We start from the raw sequence: 17,561 nt of genomic DNA on the forward strand, positions 1-17,561 counted from the left end.
AAGGCCTCTGCAGATATAACTAATTGAGATAAGGCCATGTTGGTTTAAGGCAGGCCCCAAATCCAATGACTGGTATCCTTGTAAGAAGAGAAGAAATAAACAACGACAAGAGAGGATGCTATGTAAAGACAAAGGCAGAGACTGGATGCAGCTACAAACCAAGGAAGATCAAAGATTGCTGGGAGCCTCGAGAAATTAGGAAAAGGTAAGAGTGCCTTTAGAAGAACGGCCTGATACACCTTGATTTCAGACATCTAGCTTCTAACAGTAAATTTTTGTTGTAAAATCACCCAGTTTGTGGTACTGTGTTACAGAAATCCTAGGAAATATTTCCTCCATTTTCCCCAATGTTCTCAAGTGAATGCCAAATCCAAATCCTGTTAGAAAAATAATTTTTATAGACAGTTAAAAAGTCAATTTTTTTTTTTTTTTAGTGTTTTTCCCACACTTAAGTACTGAATTTCTGAATTTGACTTTGTGAACCAGTCTTACCAGGAAGCCTCATTTCCAGATATCCTCGCACCCGACTGATAAGGTCAGAGGGAGGTCTCTCCCCTGACTGCCCTGTTCCAGCTTCATGTGTATGAATATCCAAAAGTAACATCTCATTCAGCATGACCTGACGAAGTTTTGGTGAGAACTCTGTTACCAACTCCAAACAAGCAGCAAATAGCTGTTTAGCATGGGAAAAGTCCTATAAAAGAAATGACAGAATACCCTGAGTCATCTTTTCTTAGAGTTAAAAAAAAAAAAAAAAATGTATCTTCAGTACAAAGAATTAATTTAAATGATTAGCAAGGCTTATCTCAGAGAGTGAGAACAGATTATCTTTTTCTCTATCATTTATTTATCCCAAATTTCCTAAAGACTAATCTTCAAGCATTATTTTTCTTCAAGTGTCTTATTTGTTTTAACAATCTGGCTGTACTCCCATCACTACAAAGAAATAACTTTGACAAGCCAAAGATTTTCTAATCAATTAAACATTTTTCAGTTACCTTCCAGGGCTGTGCACTACGTTTTTAAAAAAACATTCTTTTTTCCCTTTCCATATCTGGTCCCTATAACTATTACACCATTCGTTTTTGGACCCAATGTTGCATTCCCTTGAGCTCCAGACTCTGTGAATTCCTGGGTTATCTTCCAGAATCCCACAATGGTATCTCTAGTTCAGACCATTCCCCAGGCTCCAGGATTATGTTTCCAATTGCAGCCTCAAATTATACCTTAAAAAAATAAACTCATAAGGGATGGTGATGGGGGCGGGGGCGAGGCTGGGTGTGGCTCAATGGTTAAGTGCCCCTAGATTCAAGCCCTAATACCATACAAAAAAAAAAAGATTGATTATTTTCACTCACTTCCTACTATTGTAAAATAGTATTTATTTACTATATGAATGTGAACTTTAAACATAAGTTTAAGGAAATGCAAAGGGTTTATTTCTGGTGTAGTGAAAATACTGGCTTTTGAATAATTAATTATACTTTATATATTTTAAAAAAACTTTTTTTTTAGTTATTGATAAACCTTAATTTATTTATATGTGGTGCTGAGAATCAAACCCAGTGCCTCACACATGCCAGGCAAGTGCACTACCACTGAGCCCCAGCCCCAGCCCCTATACTTTTTATTTTTTAAAACATACATTTAGGGAGCCGGGTGTGATGGCACACACGTGTAATCCCAGTGGCTCAGGAGGCTGAGGCTGGAGGAGTGCAAATTCAAAGCTAGCCTCAGCAACATAGTGAGGCCCTAAGCAACTTTGCAAGGACCTGTCTCTAAATAAAAATTTAAAAAAAAACAAAAAACATACATTTAGGGATAAATCCAACGTGCAAGATTTGTACAATGAAAATTACAAACTGATGAGTATAAAGACATAAATAAAAGAAGTATGCTATGTACACGAACAGAATCAATATTAAAATAGCCATTTTCTCCAAATTTACTTATAATTATTACAATCTGAATCAAAATTACAGAAAACTCTATTTAGCCACTAAAAAGCTGATTCTAAAATTTACATGAAAAAGCAAGCTACCTATAATAGTTAATATAACTTTCAAATACAACAAAATCAGAGGACTTAAACCACTTGGTTTCAAAACTTGTATATTATGCTGCTCTCCCACCCAATTTAGTTTACTAAACAGGAAAAGGACACCTGTGAAAACAGAGGTGGAAATGGAGAACTGACATTACATGTGGACTATACGTGTATGTGTCTTCAGGCCAATTTTAGGAAGGAGTATCAAGTTGAGAAACTAGGAACTGCTTCTTAAACTACAATGTCTATATCTTAGACTAATTCTAGCTGTATGATTCAGGTAGGAATGCTGGCCCAGAAATGCCTTATTGCCCGTCTCACCTAACAATGCTATAATCAAAGGGAACTGTTTCCAATCCCCTCATATACCGTCCTTTCTTGTCTTCCAACTTTTACTCATGGTATCATCCTCTTGCCTTCAATATCTTTCACTTTCTTTAAACAGCTACCTGATTTAAACCTCAGTTTTAGCTTAGGAGTTCTGCCTTCCAAATGCTATCTTTAAGCTTCCTATAGAACAGAAAAACTTTTAGTTTCAAAATTATACTTTTATATGATTTATGCTTATGCCTTAACTTCCCAGACTGCAAATTCCTTATATAAAATATACTACATGGGCTGGGGATGTGGCTCAAGCGGTAGCGCGCTCGCCTGGCATGCGTGCGCCCCGGGTTCGATCCTCAGCACCACATACAAAGAAAGATGTTGTGTCTGCCAAAAACTAAAAAATAAATATTAAAACTCTCTCAATCTCTCTTTAAAAAAATAAAATATACTACAAAAGTAATTTTAACATTTTTTTAATTTTTTAATCCTTTTATACAATCTTTATTAACCAAATCCTAAAGAATACAAATGATAACTTTTCATGCTCTCTAAATTCATTCATTCAAGAGATGGGGTCTCACTATGTTGTCCAGGCTAACCCTGAGCTCCTAGACTCAAGTGACCCTCCTGCTTCAGCCTCCTAAGTAGCTGGACTAGGCACACACCACCATGCCAGATTTCTAGACTTTTAAAAAAGGTATAGAATGATATCCATATGTCAGAGACCATTGCGATGTAATTATAAAGGCAAAAGAAAAAGAACTGACTAAAATGCCTTTTCAAATGACTTTTTAGGCCAATCTTTTTAGGCCTATACTTTGATTTTAAGACAAGGAAAAGATAACAGGTTTTAATTCCTGACACTTGCTAAAATTATTAAAGTATATTCATAACAAGCACTGATGTACACTTTTACTCACCTTAACAGTACTGCAGTGTAAGCCTTTGGCCATGAGAATATACACTAAATCTCTTGTTAAACTGTCCTTAATTCCCAGGATTACACTACTATACACAGAAGGTATTTCCCACTAGAAGAAATAAAAATATGTTACACACAGAGAAAGCCAAATGTAGATGAGACTCTTTCAATAACATTCAAACACATTTTTTAAAAAATCATTAATAAACCAGGCACACACCTGTAATCAGCAACTCAAGTGGTTTCCAAGTTCGAGGCCAGCCTCAGCAACTTGGTGAGACACTTGTAATTTAGCAAGACCCTATCTCAAAATAAAATTAAAAGGGTTGGGGATATACCTCAGTGGTAGAGCACCCTTAGGTTCAAGACCCAGTACAGGAAGGGAAAAAAATCATTTACAGATCCTTTTCAAAGAAAAAAATTTTTCATTTCACTGTAATTAAGTATGCTTAATTCCTATAAAATATAAATGAATTTCTGGCTGCTTTTCCACTACTTCTTCAGCAGGAGGGGCACTATGCAGTTAATTAAAAGCACTGCCACATACTTCTCCTATATCTATGGTTTATTTCCTTTTATCTCTAATCATTTTTCACTGAAATGATGTTTTTTCATTTTATTGGTACCGGGGATTGAATCCAGGAGCACTTAACCACTCGCCACATCCCCAGACCCTTTATATATTTTAGACAGGGTCTCACTGAATTCGTCAGGGCCTCCCTAAGTTGCTGAGGCTAGATTTGAAATCACAATCCTCCTGCCTCAGCTTCCCAAACTGCTGGGATTACAGGTGTGTGACACCTGAAATGGGACTTTAAAAGCTATCTTCACTTACACTTTCCATGGAAGAAATATAAATAGATAACCTCAGAAATAGGTAAATACATTAGGTGGGACCTTAAAAGAACACTGAAAGCAAAAAAATGTTCTATGAAGAACTTTTAAGGGCTGGGCTGTAGCTCAGTGACAGAACTCTTGCCTAGTATGTGTGAGACACTGAGTTCGATCCTCAGCACCACATACAAATAAAATAAAGGTATGCTGTCCATACTCAACTACAAAAAATTAAAAAAAAAAAAAGAACTTTTAATACACTTGAGATTCCATGGTGTAGGCTTTAGATTTGAAGACAGTATTAAGAAGCAAACCAAGCTGGACAAGGTGGTGAATGCCTGTAATTTCAGTTACTCGTGATCATAAGATAGAGGGCTGGAGCTATAGCTCAGAGGTAGAGAACTCCTAGGTTTGATGCCCAATATACAAATCACACACAATAAAGTAAAAATAAGGGACTGGGGTTGTAGTTCAGTGGTAGAGCTCTTGCCTAGCTCATGTGAGGTACTGGGTTCAATCCTCAATATAGCATAAAAATAGATAAATAAAGGGCTGGGATTATGGCTCAGAGGTAGAGCGCTCACCTAGCATGCATGAGGCAGTAGGATCCTCAGCCCCACATAAAATAAAGATATTGTGTCCACCTATAACTAAAAAATAAATATTAAAAAATAAATCTACATCTACAACTAAAAAAATTATTTAAAAATAAATAAACAAAGTAAAAACAAAGACCCGAGGTACAATTCAGTGATAGAGTGCTTTTCTAGCAAGAGCAAATCCCTGGGTTTGATAACCAGACTAGTCAGAGAGAAAGGGACCCTGAACAGTAATATTAATAGGTAGTATACATTACACATATATTTACAGCTATATTTAAAATGCATGTAGACACTTCAGTAACAAACAATATAACATTTTTAGATGTTACTGATTTAATAGTTTTTTTTTTTCCCCATTTTCAATTTTTTCTGACAATGTACAATAAAAGTACAATTATGGTCGGGTGACGACTATAAGTAAAATGGATCCTTTTTCTCAAAAAGACCAGGGAACAGCCCTTCTAATAAATTAGATTAGAAAATTAAAATTAATTGACACCTGTTCTTGAGAGAGTTTCTTACCTTATTAGATACTGTCCAAAACTGTCTCTCTGAAGTCATACCATGTAATTCAATTAAAATCTGTCGAATCCTCCAGGGATCCACTGACAATATAAGTTGATGTTCCAACTGACCAATGTTGACACTTGCTGAGGCTAAAAAAAGATAAGAGTTCCATTTTAATAATGATTTAACTCAAAGATATATGTAAACGTTCGAGAATGACAACTGAAACATATTTGTAAGTATTCGAAGTTGAAAGCAGCTATCATTTTGAGAACTGACTCACTCAACGTAATGTAAGTTATTTATTAACTTTATCTTCACACAAAACCTACCACAATTTGAAATACATCTGAATTTAGTAAGTGAATCCATTTGAAAAACAGTGAAGATATAAACAAAGTTAAAGTCAATAACTGGTTCATGGAAAGAATATTCAGGATATATGGAAAGAATTAATTCATATAGAGATTCCTATTTTTGAACATAATGTGTTAATGAAAGCACTTATAAAATTTAATAATAAACATAAAGACATGTTTTTTTGCTTTGAGGGGAAAGGAAGAGAGGGAAGAGAGCCAAAAATGATCATTAAAATCCCAAATTATAGCTCAGCTATCAGACAGTTTTCAATAATGTATTTCTAGCATTTCATGCATATTAATCTTAGTATTTTTTCCTTTATGACTGGTTAGCCAACTAGTTTACATCTAGTGAGGGTCAAAGTAGCTAAAACTTTGCTTATGTTAAACCAACTGAATTCTTTTGTCTCATCTGTACTAAATTTTGAAGCTTATGTTTCTTATTAATAAAGAGCACTGTATTTTCCACTTTTTATGAATAAGGGCAAAAATTGGAGAATTCATTAAATAAATAAACAAAAATGAAAATGTTGCCAAAGCTGAATGTTTAGTCAACACATAGCAGCACAATGATAAAGGCTAAAATCAAAATTTTCATCTTTTTGGGTCCACTATCCCTATTTCCCTTTCCTTTTTTTTTTTTTAATATTTGCTTATTTTTTAGTTGTAGTTGGGCACAATACCTTTATTCCACTCATTTACTTTTATGTGGTGCCAGGGCCCCGCACATTCTAGGCAAGCGTTCTACCACTGAGCTACAATCCCAGCCCCATCCCTTCTTGTTTTTACCTCCAACAACTTATTAGCAGTAGGGTTGTCTTGTTCTATTTCCCCATCTAAAATATTCTATATACTTATCCAAAATCTTGGCCTAATAAAAGATTGTTTATTTACCATATACTCAACAGAGTCCTAGCACTTAACGACTCATACAGAAATCTAACTAGAGCACACACATAAATATCTATAAAGTATAAACAAAAACAAGTAAAAGGGAATCCTTAAATATATTTCAATGTTAATTTGAATAGAGGGGCAAAATGTGCCAACAGTCTAGCTGGCAGACTGGAGAGCTAACCTGGGATATCATAAAATGAAGTTACAGGTTTAATGCACAGATTTACTCTAGGGGATCTCTTCCTCATCTGATCAACAAGAAGCTTTCGTTCTTCATCTTTCAACAATGTAATGAAAAGCTCATGTGAAGAAATCATGAAAACATACTGCAGATCTTCCAACCCCAGACACACATTCCTAGATCAGTAAGAAATATTATAAAACAAAAAAGCGTATAATTTAGTTTGAGGAAAAAATCATATGAATCAATTTATATTAATAAACCATTTAAAAAGCTAATCATTTCATAAATTATATTACAATATCTTTAAATATTAAAATTTGCCTTTGATTGTTATTTAAAATTTTAATACCAGTGCTACAATATACTAGAAAAGTAACTACATAATCCAAAAGTTTCAGTTGGCTACACAAATTTGAACTTAACTGGTTTTTCCAATATGTTATTGCCTGATTATAAGATATGGAGGACATATACAAAAAGGTAATAAAAGATACTCTTCTCATGGGACTAAGTTCAAAGGTTAAAAAAAGAAAAATGTACTTACTTTAGAAAAGCAGCCATATTTCCTTTCAGACAATCTGAAGCTTTTTCTAAATTTATTGATCTTGAACATACCTAGGAATTTGAGTAATTTTCAATTGAATATAAGTGCTTTTAAAAAGGTAGATCAGGTTGAAAAGTGTTGATTTAAAACAATCGAATTTCCCTGTTTCAACATTATAGTACTGACAGGTCTGATTAAGACAAGAGCTAAGAATTCACTAGAGAAAGGTAATGGAATGTGACTGTTCTAATAACTGCGGGTACATACAGGTAGTAAAGAATAATTTACTACAAATAATTTAACATGTTATTCTCTCAGAATTTTTAAGGTGTATGACCAGATTACATGAAGTGATAAAGCTTTAGGAATCAACAGTTCCTGTCAGAAAAGAGAGTTGAAAACAATGATCAGTAACAGCTAATGAATATAGAAACATAGAACCAACAGTTAAGAAAATAACCACAGCTGAAAATATAAACAATGAAAATAATAATAGAAACTAAGTGGATATTACTTATGTACACACAATATTTTCATGTTATTCTAGATTTATTTCATAGTTTACGATTTCTCCTGAAATAGTACTTACAAGAAGTCAAAATAAAATATAACTAATATAAAAGCTCCTATCCTCAATGTGTCAAATATTTTTAAACTGAAATAAATAAATAACCAAACAACCTGAAGTCTTGCAAATGGATAAATGAACAAAAATGGAATATTATTTAATTAAAAAAGGAATGTGATAAAGGCTGCAACATGGACCATGAGAATGTTAAACTAAGTGAAAGAAGCCAATTAAAAAAGACCAATTATTATATAAATAAATTTATATGACAAGTCCAACAAGGACAAATCTATAAAGTAAATAGATTCTGACAGTCATACACAGTGGACCATACCTGTAATGCCAGCAACTTAGGAGACTAAGGCAGGAGGATAGCAAGCTCAAAGCCAGCCTTGGACACTTCGTGAGAACCTATCTCAAAAAGGGGAGGGTGGGGGGTGCAGGGAGGCTAGGGTTGTGGCTTGGTGGTAAAGCACTTGCCTAGCACATGTGAGGCACTGGGTTCGATTCTCAGCACCACGTAAATAAATAAATAAAAGTATTGTGTCCATATACAACTAAAAATATTTTTAAAAGAAAAAGGTCTGGGATGTACTGGTTAAAAAAAAAAGTGGGGGGGGACGACTGGTGATATAGCTCAGTTGGTACAGTGCTTGCTTCTCACGCATAAGGCCCTACGTTCAATCCCCAGCACCACAAAAAAAAAAAAAAGGGTAGGAGGAGTAGATTCTAAGGTTGAGGAGTGAATGGTAAGAGGTTTGGTGGAGGTAAAGAAAAGAGGTGATGTCACACAATCCTAAAAATATACTAAAACTACTGAATTGTACACTTTAGGTGGACTGCATGGTATGTGAATTATATCTCGATGAAACTATTATTAAAATAACAGAAGCCAAGCATGGTAGTATTTGCCTGTAGTGCCAACTATATGCAGAGGATTGCCTGAGTCAAGAAATACAAGGCCATGCTGGGCACAGCATTGCATGCCTGTAATCCCAATAAGGCAGGAGTATCGAAAGTTCAAAGCAAGCCTCAGTAACTTAGCAAGACCCTAAACAATTTAGCAACACCATGTTTCAAAGTAAAAAATAAAAAGGGGCTGGGGGCACTGGTGCACACCTGTAATCCCAAGGCTCAGGAGGCTGAAGCAGGAGGATCTGGAGTTCAAAGCCAGCCTAAGTAAAAGTGAGGCACCAAGCAACTCAGTGAAACCCTGTCTCTAAATAAAATACAAAAAAACACTGGGGATGTGGCTCAGTGGTCAAGTGCCTCTGAGTTCTATCCCTGGTGCCCAAATAAATAAATAAATAAATAAGGGCTGGGGATGTAGCTCAGTGATTAAGTGCCCTTGGGTTTAATCCCTGATATCAAAAAAAAAGAGAGAGAGAGAAAGAAATACAAGGCCAGCCTGAGCAACATCCTGAGGACTTGTCTCAAAAACAAAAACAAAAAAACCGCAATTGGGCTCACTAGAACATGCCTGTAATCCCAGTGGCTTGGGAGGCTGAGGTAGGACGACTATGAATTCAAAAGCCAGCCTCAGCAACTTAGTAGGCCCTAAGCAAGTTAGCGAAATCCTGTCTCAAAAAATAAAAAGAGTTGGGGATGAAGCTCAGGGGTTGAACACCTCTGTGTTTAATCCCTGGTATCAATAAAACAAAAAAACAGTACTTAATAAGTACTATGCTCAATACCATTTTTTTGGTTAAATTATCAGTATAAATCATTTTTGAGCATCTTGGAATATTATATACAATGGACTTAGACTAATAATTTTGCTCCATTGTATATATGAACTTCTATTGTTTGCAGCCATCTGTAAGATATCTTCTGATGGAAAATAACACTTGAATTTTCTTTAATAATTGGTCCCATTCAGAGATGTACTGTACAGGTATCATGGAACAACACAGGACATATTTAATGCATGATAAATAAGTATATATTATGATAATTTCACCTTAATTTTTTAAAGGTACCAGGGATTGAACTCAGGGACACTCAACCACTGAGTCACATCCCCAACTCTATTTTGTTGAGAGACAGGGTCTCACTGAGTTGCTTAGTACCTCAATTTTGCTGAAGTTGGCTTTGAAATCACAATCCTCCTGCCTCAGCCTCCTGAGCTTCTGAGATTACAGGTGTGTGCCACCCAGCAGAATTTCACCTTAATTTTTAAAAGTTATTTAAGAACATGAATTAGTGGACATCTATAAATGCTATAAAACAATAAAAATGTTAATAAGATTAAAATTTAGATGAAATGAACAAATTCTTAGAAAATAACTTCCTAAAACTAACCCAAGAAAAAAGAGAAAAACAATAGCTCTACAATCACTGATGAAATTGAATCAATGTCAAAAATATCACAAAAAGTCCTTAGCCCAGGCTTTACTGGTAAATTCTATCCAATACTGAAGAAAAAAATACAGTAAAATAACCAGCGACTTCATTTTTATACACTCCATTTAAAAAAATTTAAAAAAAGATACATGCCCTGATTTATATTATTTAACACTAAATCAAACAGGAAAATAAAAATATATGTATCAATCTCACACGTGAATGTTTAAAAAATTTTACAAATATATATATATAAAAACATGAACAGATGAACTAATCTATATAACACATGTAAATTAATTAATAAACTATAAACTAGAAAACTTTGTGATCATCTCAATATACATAGGAAAAGTATTTAATAAATCTAAAATCATTCACAATTTTAAAAAATCCTTAGTGAATTAAGGATACAAAGGAACTTTCATAATCAGATAAGGAATAATTATAAGAAAAACTAACAATAAATATTAACTAGTAAATCAGTCAGGCTGAGGTATAGCTTAATGGCAGAGCACTTACCTAGCACATACAAAGTCCTGAGTTATATCCCCAGCAGGGAAAAAAAAAAAAAAAAGTGAGAGCTCAATGACAAACCCACACTTGGTACAGAACAGAAGTGGCCCTAAAACTAGTTAAAAATAATAATAATAATAATAATAAAGAGAATAATAATAAATTGTGATGGAACAAATGGGTAGTCATATAAAAAAGAAAAGAATGACATCTGACCTCTGACTTCACATGATACAGAAAAACCAAAGATTTTTGGATTAAAAACACCTAAATGTGAAAGGAAAGCTATAACAAGTTTTTAGAAGACAAAAATACAAGACTGAGGGGCTGGGGCTAGGACTCAGTGGTAGAGTGCTTGCCTTGCACTCGTGAGGCACTGGTTTGATCCCCAGCACCACATAAAAATAAATTTTAAAAAATAAAGGTATTGTGTCCATCTACAACTAAAAAATATGTATGTTAAAAAAAAAAAAAAAACAGAAGACTATCTTCACACCCAAGGATAGGAAAAACTATCGTTTTTAAAAATGTTTTGGAACTTTATTTTCCTGAGGACTTAACTCAGGGCCTCACATGTGCTAGGTAAGCACCCTACCACTGAGCTACAACTTCAACACCATTTTTTTTTCCAAGTTGTAGATGAACATAATACCTTTATTTTATTTATTTTTATGTGGTGCTGAGAATCAAACCCAGTGTCTCGTGCGTGCTAGGCAAGCATTCTACCACTGAGCCACAGCCCCAGTCCCAGAAAAGCTTTCTTGAACACACAGACATCACTACCAAAAAGGAAAAGATTGGTAAGACTAACTATATTAAAATTTTGAAACATTGTTAAGACTGAAAGAAATCAAACTCAGAGAAGATACCTGCAACACTGAAAACTGGTCAAAGAAAATAAAGAATTCCTACAAAGAAAAAAAAAAAAAAACACAAGAAACAAAACCTCCTTCCAAAAAGACAACCTAATAGAAAAATGAGGAACAACATTTGGAACAGCTATCTCAAAAGACAAAATTTATATAAACAAAAATAAGGACAGGAGATACACCTCTGGTAGAATGCTTGCCCATCATGCAAGAGGCCTGGGGTTCAGTCAATAGAACCATGGAAATAAATTAATGAAAAGTTGTCCAATCTCAGCAATATTGAAATAGAAATTAAAATCTCAATGAGATACCATTAAACAACCATCCGATAGGCAAATCACACACTATAAAGGGCTGGCAAAGATATTGACCAATGAGAATAATTATAAATGCTGATGATACATATCACTTTGATATTATAATGTTGCAGACATACTTTCCCTCAATGTGTAACAAACTGGTATAAGTGTGCACCTGCGTATATGTGCAGTATATTTCAAACAACACAAATGTCCATCATCGTTTGATAAATAAATTATGGCATGGTCCATATAAAGTTTTAACACCTTCCAAGAATGAGAAAGAGAATTTTAAAAAAAAAAAAAACTACAAACACAAAACTGTATCTAAACACAACTTGAATAAATCCCACAAATTTAATGTTCAGTAAAAAAGATGAAAAATACATATTGTATGATTTCATTTACATGAAGTTCAAAGTAGACAAACAATATGCTTTCAAGTATTTTGAAAGATCAGCAAGAAAGTGATTATCACAAAAAAGGCTAATGGTTACCTCAAGATGAAGCTGAGGGTTTGGTAAAGCGCATAAGAAGGGCTTCTAGAATGTTGGCAATGCTCTGTTTTTGATTAAGTGGTATTATTTTTCACAGAGTTCTCTCAGTTCCTATTATATCAAAATCATTAAGAGGTAAAGAAATTCAGCCAGGCATGGTACTGTACACCTGCAATCCCAGCAATTTCAGAGGCTGAACCAGGAGAATCTCAAGTTTGAGGCCAGCCTCATCAACTTAGTGAGACCCTGTCTCAAAATAAAAAATAAAAAGGTAGGCCAGGTATGGTGGTGAACACACTTATAATCCCAGTGTCTCGGGAAGCTGAGATAGGAGGATTCAAGTTCAAAGTTGGCCTCAGCAATTTAGCAATATTCTAAGCAACTTAGTGAGACCCTGTCTCAAGATAAAAAATAAAAAGGGCTGGGGGTATGGCAAAGTGGTTAAGCGCCCCTGGGTTCAATATTCTGGTAACAAAAAATTAAAAATAAAAAAGGGCCTGGCATGTAGCTCAGTGTTTAATGTCCCCAGGTTCAATCCCCGATACCAAAAAAAAAGAAGAGGTAGAGAAATCCAGCAAAAACATATGGATTCTGCAGCTCACATGATACATTAGAGGCATGATTTGAGAGTTTCTAGTGCACAATGACAACAGGTGACTGAAGCTCTGTATGAGAATAAAATATGGCTTGAGAAGATAAATGAGCCAAGGATGAAAGCTGTATAAACAAACCACTAAAGAGGCCAAAAGTCAATGCAGGAACAAAGAAAATCCAATAAAAACTATAGAAGAAATATGGAGAAGGGGTACTCAAAGAGCTACGATGAAGATGAAGTTAAAGGGTACTGTTTGTCAAGAGCATCAACCATCCATCACAAAAAAGGAAGTTACATAAAGGCAGTAAAGAGGCAACTGTTAACTTAAAAGCAAAATTATCAATTATGGCTGGATATGGTGGTACACACCTTTAATCCTAGCAACTTGGGAGGCTGAGGCAGGAGGATCACAAGTTCAAGGCCAGCCTCAGCAATTAAGCAAGGCTCAAACAACATAGCATGACCCTGACTAAAAATAAAAAGGGGTGGGTATATGGATCAGTGGTAAAGTGCTTCTGGATTCAATTCCCTGTACCAAATTGATTAATTAACTAATTGATTATGAATCAAAAGGGGAACAATATCTTACCTCAAGAAGAAAGTCTATTTTTTCTCTGTTAGGTCTAAGAAACAGCTGGTTAAATTGAACACTAATTGTTCTGCCTTCCAATATATCACGGACTGTGTTGCAGGCACAGACTTTAAAACAGATTTCATCTAGAGCTTCATTTCTGTAAAAAAGTAGATCCACTGTTATTTTTATAATTTTTTAAAAGGCGTATATTACAACAATAAATTTACAAGAATGAGACATTTATTCCTTTTTTCATTTTTATCTTTCCCTTTCCAGCCCTGGGAATCTAATTCAGTGTCTTACACATGATAAGCAAGTAGTCTTCTGCCACTGAGCTACACCCCCAGTCCAGGCAATCTTACTTGAAAAGATTTTAGGATATTCAAACACACTAGTAAATATCATATACCAAGTCAGGAGCGGGGAAGGGAACAGGTTTTGAATTTATCAAGGGATAATTTAGTTACAGATTAGGCAACAGAATGAATTCTGCTTTGTGTAACTTTCTCCTTGAAATCACTTTTAAAATAAACCAGAAAAAACAACTTCATAATGTATCCTTTGATTATGTTAGTTTCCCTTATATTAACAAAAGTGAAAGTAATGTCAAAGATTTGTAGGTAAGTTGGAGATGAACCAGAAAGGACCCGCACTTTTGTTCAAAACCTGAAAGTAATTTTTCAATTTACTTACCCTTGTTGAGCTTTCTGAAAGAGTTCTCTTAGCACTGATTGGCGGAACTGGACAGGTAAACTGAAGGTTAAGTTATCTTCAATGAATATCTGTATTACCTCCTAGAACATATATATAAAATTATATTCATTTCAAAAATCATGGCAATTTTTTTTTTTACTTTAAAAAAGTCTTTCTATATTTGGAAAATACAAATTGAAGAAAATCATAAAAATACCTTACTGGGAAAACATTCTCTTTCTAAAATTCTAAAATTAGATTAAGAATAAAAATCATCTGCCACTGAAACTCCCCATCATGTACAACCACAAGAAGGGAATCCTAATTAGACTAAATTATACTACATATATGTATGTCAAAATGCACTGTACTGTCATGTATATCTAAAAAGATCAAATAAAAAATTGTATCCAAAAAAAAATCATCCTCCTTTTAAAACTGAAAATAATGAATAAAAAAATAAAAGCTGGGGGAAAAAAATCAGTAAGAAGCAATGCAACCTCTTTAAAAAAAAATGTTTTTTAAACAAACTTTTAAGTTTCCTTCATAAAACAAATTTCAAAAAAATAATAAATATTTTTAAATAAATCAGCTAGAAAAAAAATACTAAGAAACAACTATAGTAAATTTGGTTTAAAATGTGTTACTTAAGTGAATTACAAAAACATCCACATTATTACTTACAGATTTTTTTTTTTTCTCAGTCTTGTCAAGCAATGGAAAACAAGAAAAGAAAGAATGGGTGACGGGGGTGGGAAGATGGGAAGAGGATTTCTGAAAACAAAGGTAATCAGCCACTACCACAAAAGTGCTGATGAAAGTGGTTTCAAAACTGTAGAACCACTGGGCATGGTGGCACATGCTTATAATCCCAGCACTCACCTATAGTTCTAACACTGGCAAGGCTGAGAAAGGAGGAGAGCAAATTTGAGGTCAGCCTGGGCAACTCAGCAAGAGCCCTTCTAAAAATAAAATAAAGGCTAGGAATGTAGCTTATTGGTAGAACATTTGCTTATCATGCTATAGGCCCTGGATTTAATCTCCTGTACCAACAAAAATAAACTACACAGCCAACTACTGTTTTCCTCTACAGCAAAATATGAACAATGTCCTAAGGCTCCTCAAGATCAAGTCTACCACTTTCCAAGTGTGAGAAGACAGTTACAGCTGTTTAAGGCTTCACCAGCACAAAACAAAATGAAACAGTTCATATAAAGGGAATCTATTCAAATAAAGGCTAAACATGATTTCTTTCTTTTTTTTCCCTTTGTGGTATGAAGCCCGGACACTCTACAACTGAGCTATATCCCAGCTCTTCCTTTTATTTTTTGAGACAGGGTCTTGCTAACTTGCTCAGGCTGGCCTCAAATTTGCTATCCTCCTGAGCAGCTGGGACTACAGACAGGTACCACCATACGTGGTTTCCAGAAGCTTCTTAAGCATCTATATGTGCCAAAAACAGCAATACACACCTAAAATTCCAGTTACATAAGAGACTGAGGCAGGAGGATCACAGGTTCAAAACCAGCCTAAACAACTAAGACTTGTCTCCATAAACAAAACAAAACAAAAAAGACTTGTGGGGTGGGGAAGGCTGGGGTTGTAGTTCAGTGGTACATCGCTTGCCTACCATGTGTGAGGCCCTGGGTTCAATGATCCCCAGAGGAAAAAAAAAATTCTATGTATTACCTTATGGACCCTCACCTATAAGCCTGTTTTAGGGAGTGGTTAACTGAAAGATCTCTAGACTTAAGTAAATTCTCCCATATCTATAATTCATGTTCAGGAAAATTTAATTTTCTGCCAGACACAGTGGCACAGATCTATAATCCCTCAGGTTCAGGAGACTGAAGTAAGAGGATGGAGAATTCAAAGCCAGTCTCAGCAACTTAATGAGGCCCTAAGCAATTCACCAAGACCCAGTCTCAAAATAAAAAATAAAAAGGGCTGGGGAGGTGGCACAGTAGTTAATCATCCCTGAGTTCAATTCCAGCACCAAAAACAAAAAATAAAAATTTAATTTTCTAACATAAGGGAAAGCAATATTAGAAAAATAATCAGGGACAAGGGAAGAAAGCATCGTCTCCTCCCTCATCTATGGAAACACAAAACTGAAAGTAAATTACACCTTTGTTGTTTTATGATTTCAGTTGTGAGTTAAATAACATGAAGGCACTGTGTACTCTCAAGAATCGAAGTTTTCCAATAAATACTTAAAAGTACACACTCTAATTACCAGTGATTTCATTACAAAGCTAAAGACAAGCACTGAGGTGCAAGACATCTCAACATCCTGAGATGATAACCAAGCTCAGTAGCAAAGAGGGTTTTGCAAATGAGCACCACAACCTAACAAAACCACTTAGTTCACATTCTCCTCCTGCTGTAATATTTACAAAGATGAACAAAGCCATGATACAAGAATATACTTTCAAAATGAATTAAAAACTTCAGGATCCATAAAACTAAAAGCTATCTACCTATAACTTAAAGTTATGTTCATAGAGTTTCTTACACAATCAATTTATGATGGGCAAATTCTACTGGGTCAAAAAAGGATAGTATCAATAATAAAGAATATCTGTGTAGTTAACACTTCTCACTTGATTCTTACAATTCTTGAAATGTGACAACCATTACCACTACTTTTTTAGGCCAGTTGGTGAGTTTAAGTCATATGCCCAAATCATACAACTGGTAAATGGCAGAACCAGGACTAGAACTCAGTGTTGTCTGGCTTCCAAAACTTTTCAGTTACACCAGTGCATTCCCATCATATATCTTACCTGATAGTTGCCAGATCTCAAACAAATGTGGACTTGACTATATGGAGTCAACTGTTGAGAGGTACTATCAGAAGAAGGTACAAGAACATCACATGCTTGACAATAACCAGCTAACCGCTTCTCATCTATGGTACAATGAAGAGATAATGAACCTATCTGTAAAGTAAGAGTTATATATCATTATCCATTAATGTAATATAAACAATAATCTAGTACCCCATAATGTATTTAACAGTACAAGAAAATGATAACAGAAAATTCAAATCTGGAGGAATCATTAAAAAATGAAAAGGTTTGGGGCTGGAGATACAGCTCAGTTGGTAGAGTGCTTGCCTCGCATGCACAAGGACCTGGGTTCAATCCCCAGCACCACATTAAATGAAAAGGTTATATATTTAAAGAAAGGGTCAGCAAACTATTGTTTATAGGACAAATACAGCCTATTATCTATTGTTTCAAAAACAATTTTTAAAACTGTAAATTATAACAAAAAGAATATCAGAAAAAAATGAATATTGGGGGCTGGGGTGGTGGCTCAGATGTAGAGTGCTTGCCTAGCATGTGTGAGGCACTAGGTTTGATTCCCAACACAATAACA

General features: G+C 34.7%; 1 protein-coding gene across 2 annotated transcripts in view; it reads right to left on the bottom strand.

Moving 5' to 3' along the window:
• The window catches only part of Ints8 (integrator complex subunit 8), a 62,570-nt gene that overhangs the window by 32,122 nt on the left and 12,887 nt on the right, over positions 1-17,561 (bottom strand). For both annotated transcript variants that reach the window (XM_071602230.1, XM_027948091.3), the window contains 8 exons: positions 16,964-17,119; positions 14,178-14,278; positions 13,500-13,641; positions 7,224-7,294; positions 6,677-6,852; positions 5,255-5,388; positions 3,295-3,405; positions 493-694 (listed from right to left, as the gene is read on the bottom strand). In XM_071602230.1, coding sequence (XP_071458331.1) covers positions 493-694; positions 3,295-3,405; positions 5,255-5,388; positions 6,677-6,852; positions 7,224-7,294; positions 13,500-13,641; positions 14,178-14,278; positions 16,964-17,119 — 1,093 coding nt within the window. The remainder of the gene's footprint in view (positions 1-492; positions 695-3,294; positions 3,406-5,254; positions 5,389-6,676; positions 6,853-7,223; positions 7,295-13,499; positions 13,642-14,177; positions 14,279-16,963; positions 17,120-17,561) is intronic.

This window comes from Marmota flaviventris, chromosome 15 (assembly GCF_047511675.1).
Source record: "Marmota flaviventris isolate mMarFla1 chromosome 15, mMarFla1.hap1, whole genome shotgun sequence".
Classification (NCBI taxonomy): Eukaryota; Metazoa; Chordata; class Mammalia; order Rodentia; family Sciuridae; genus Marmota; species Marmota flaviventris.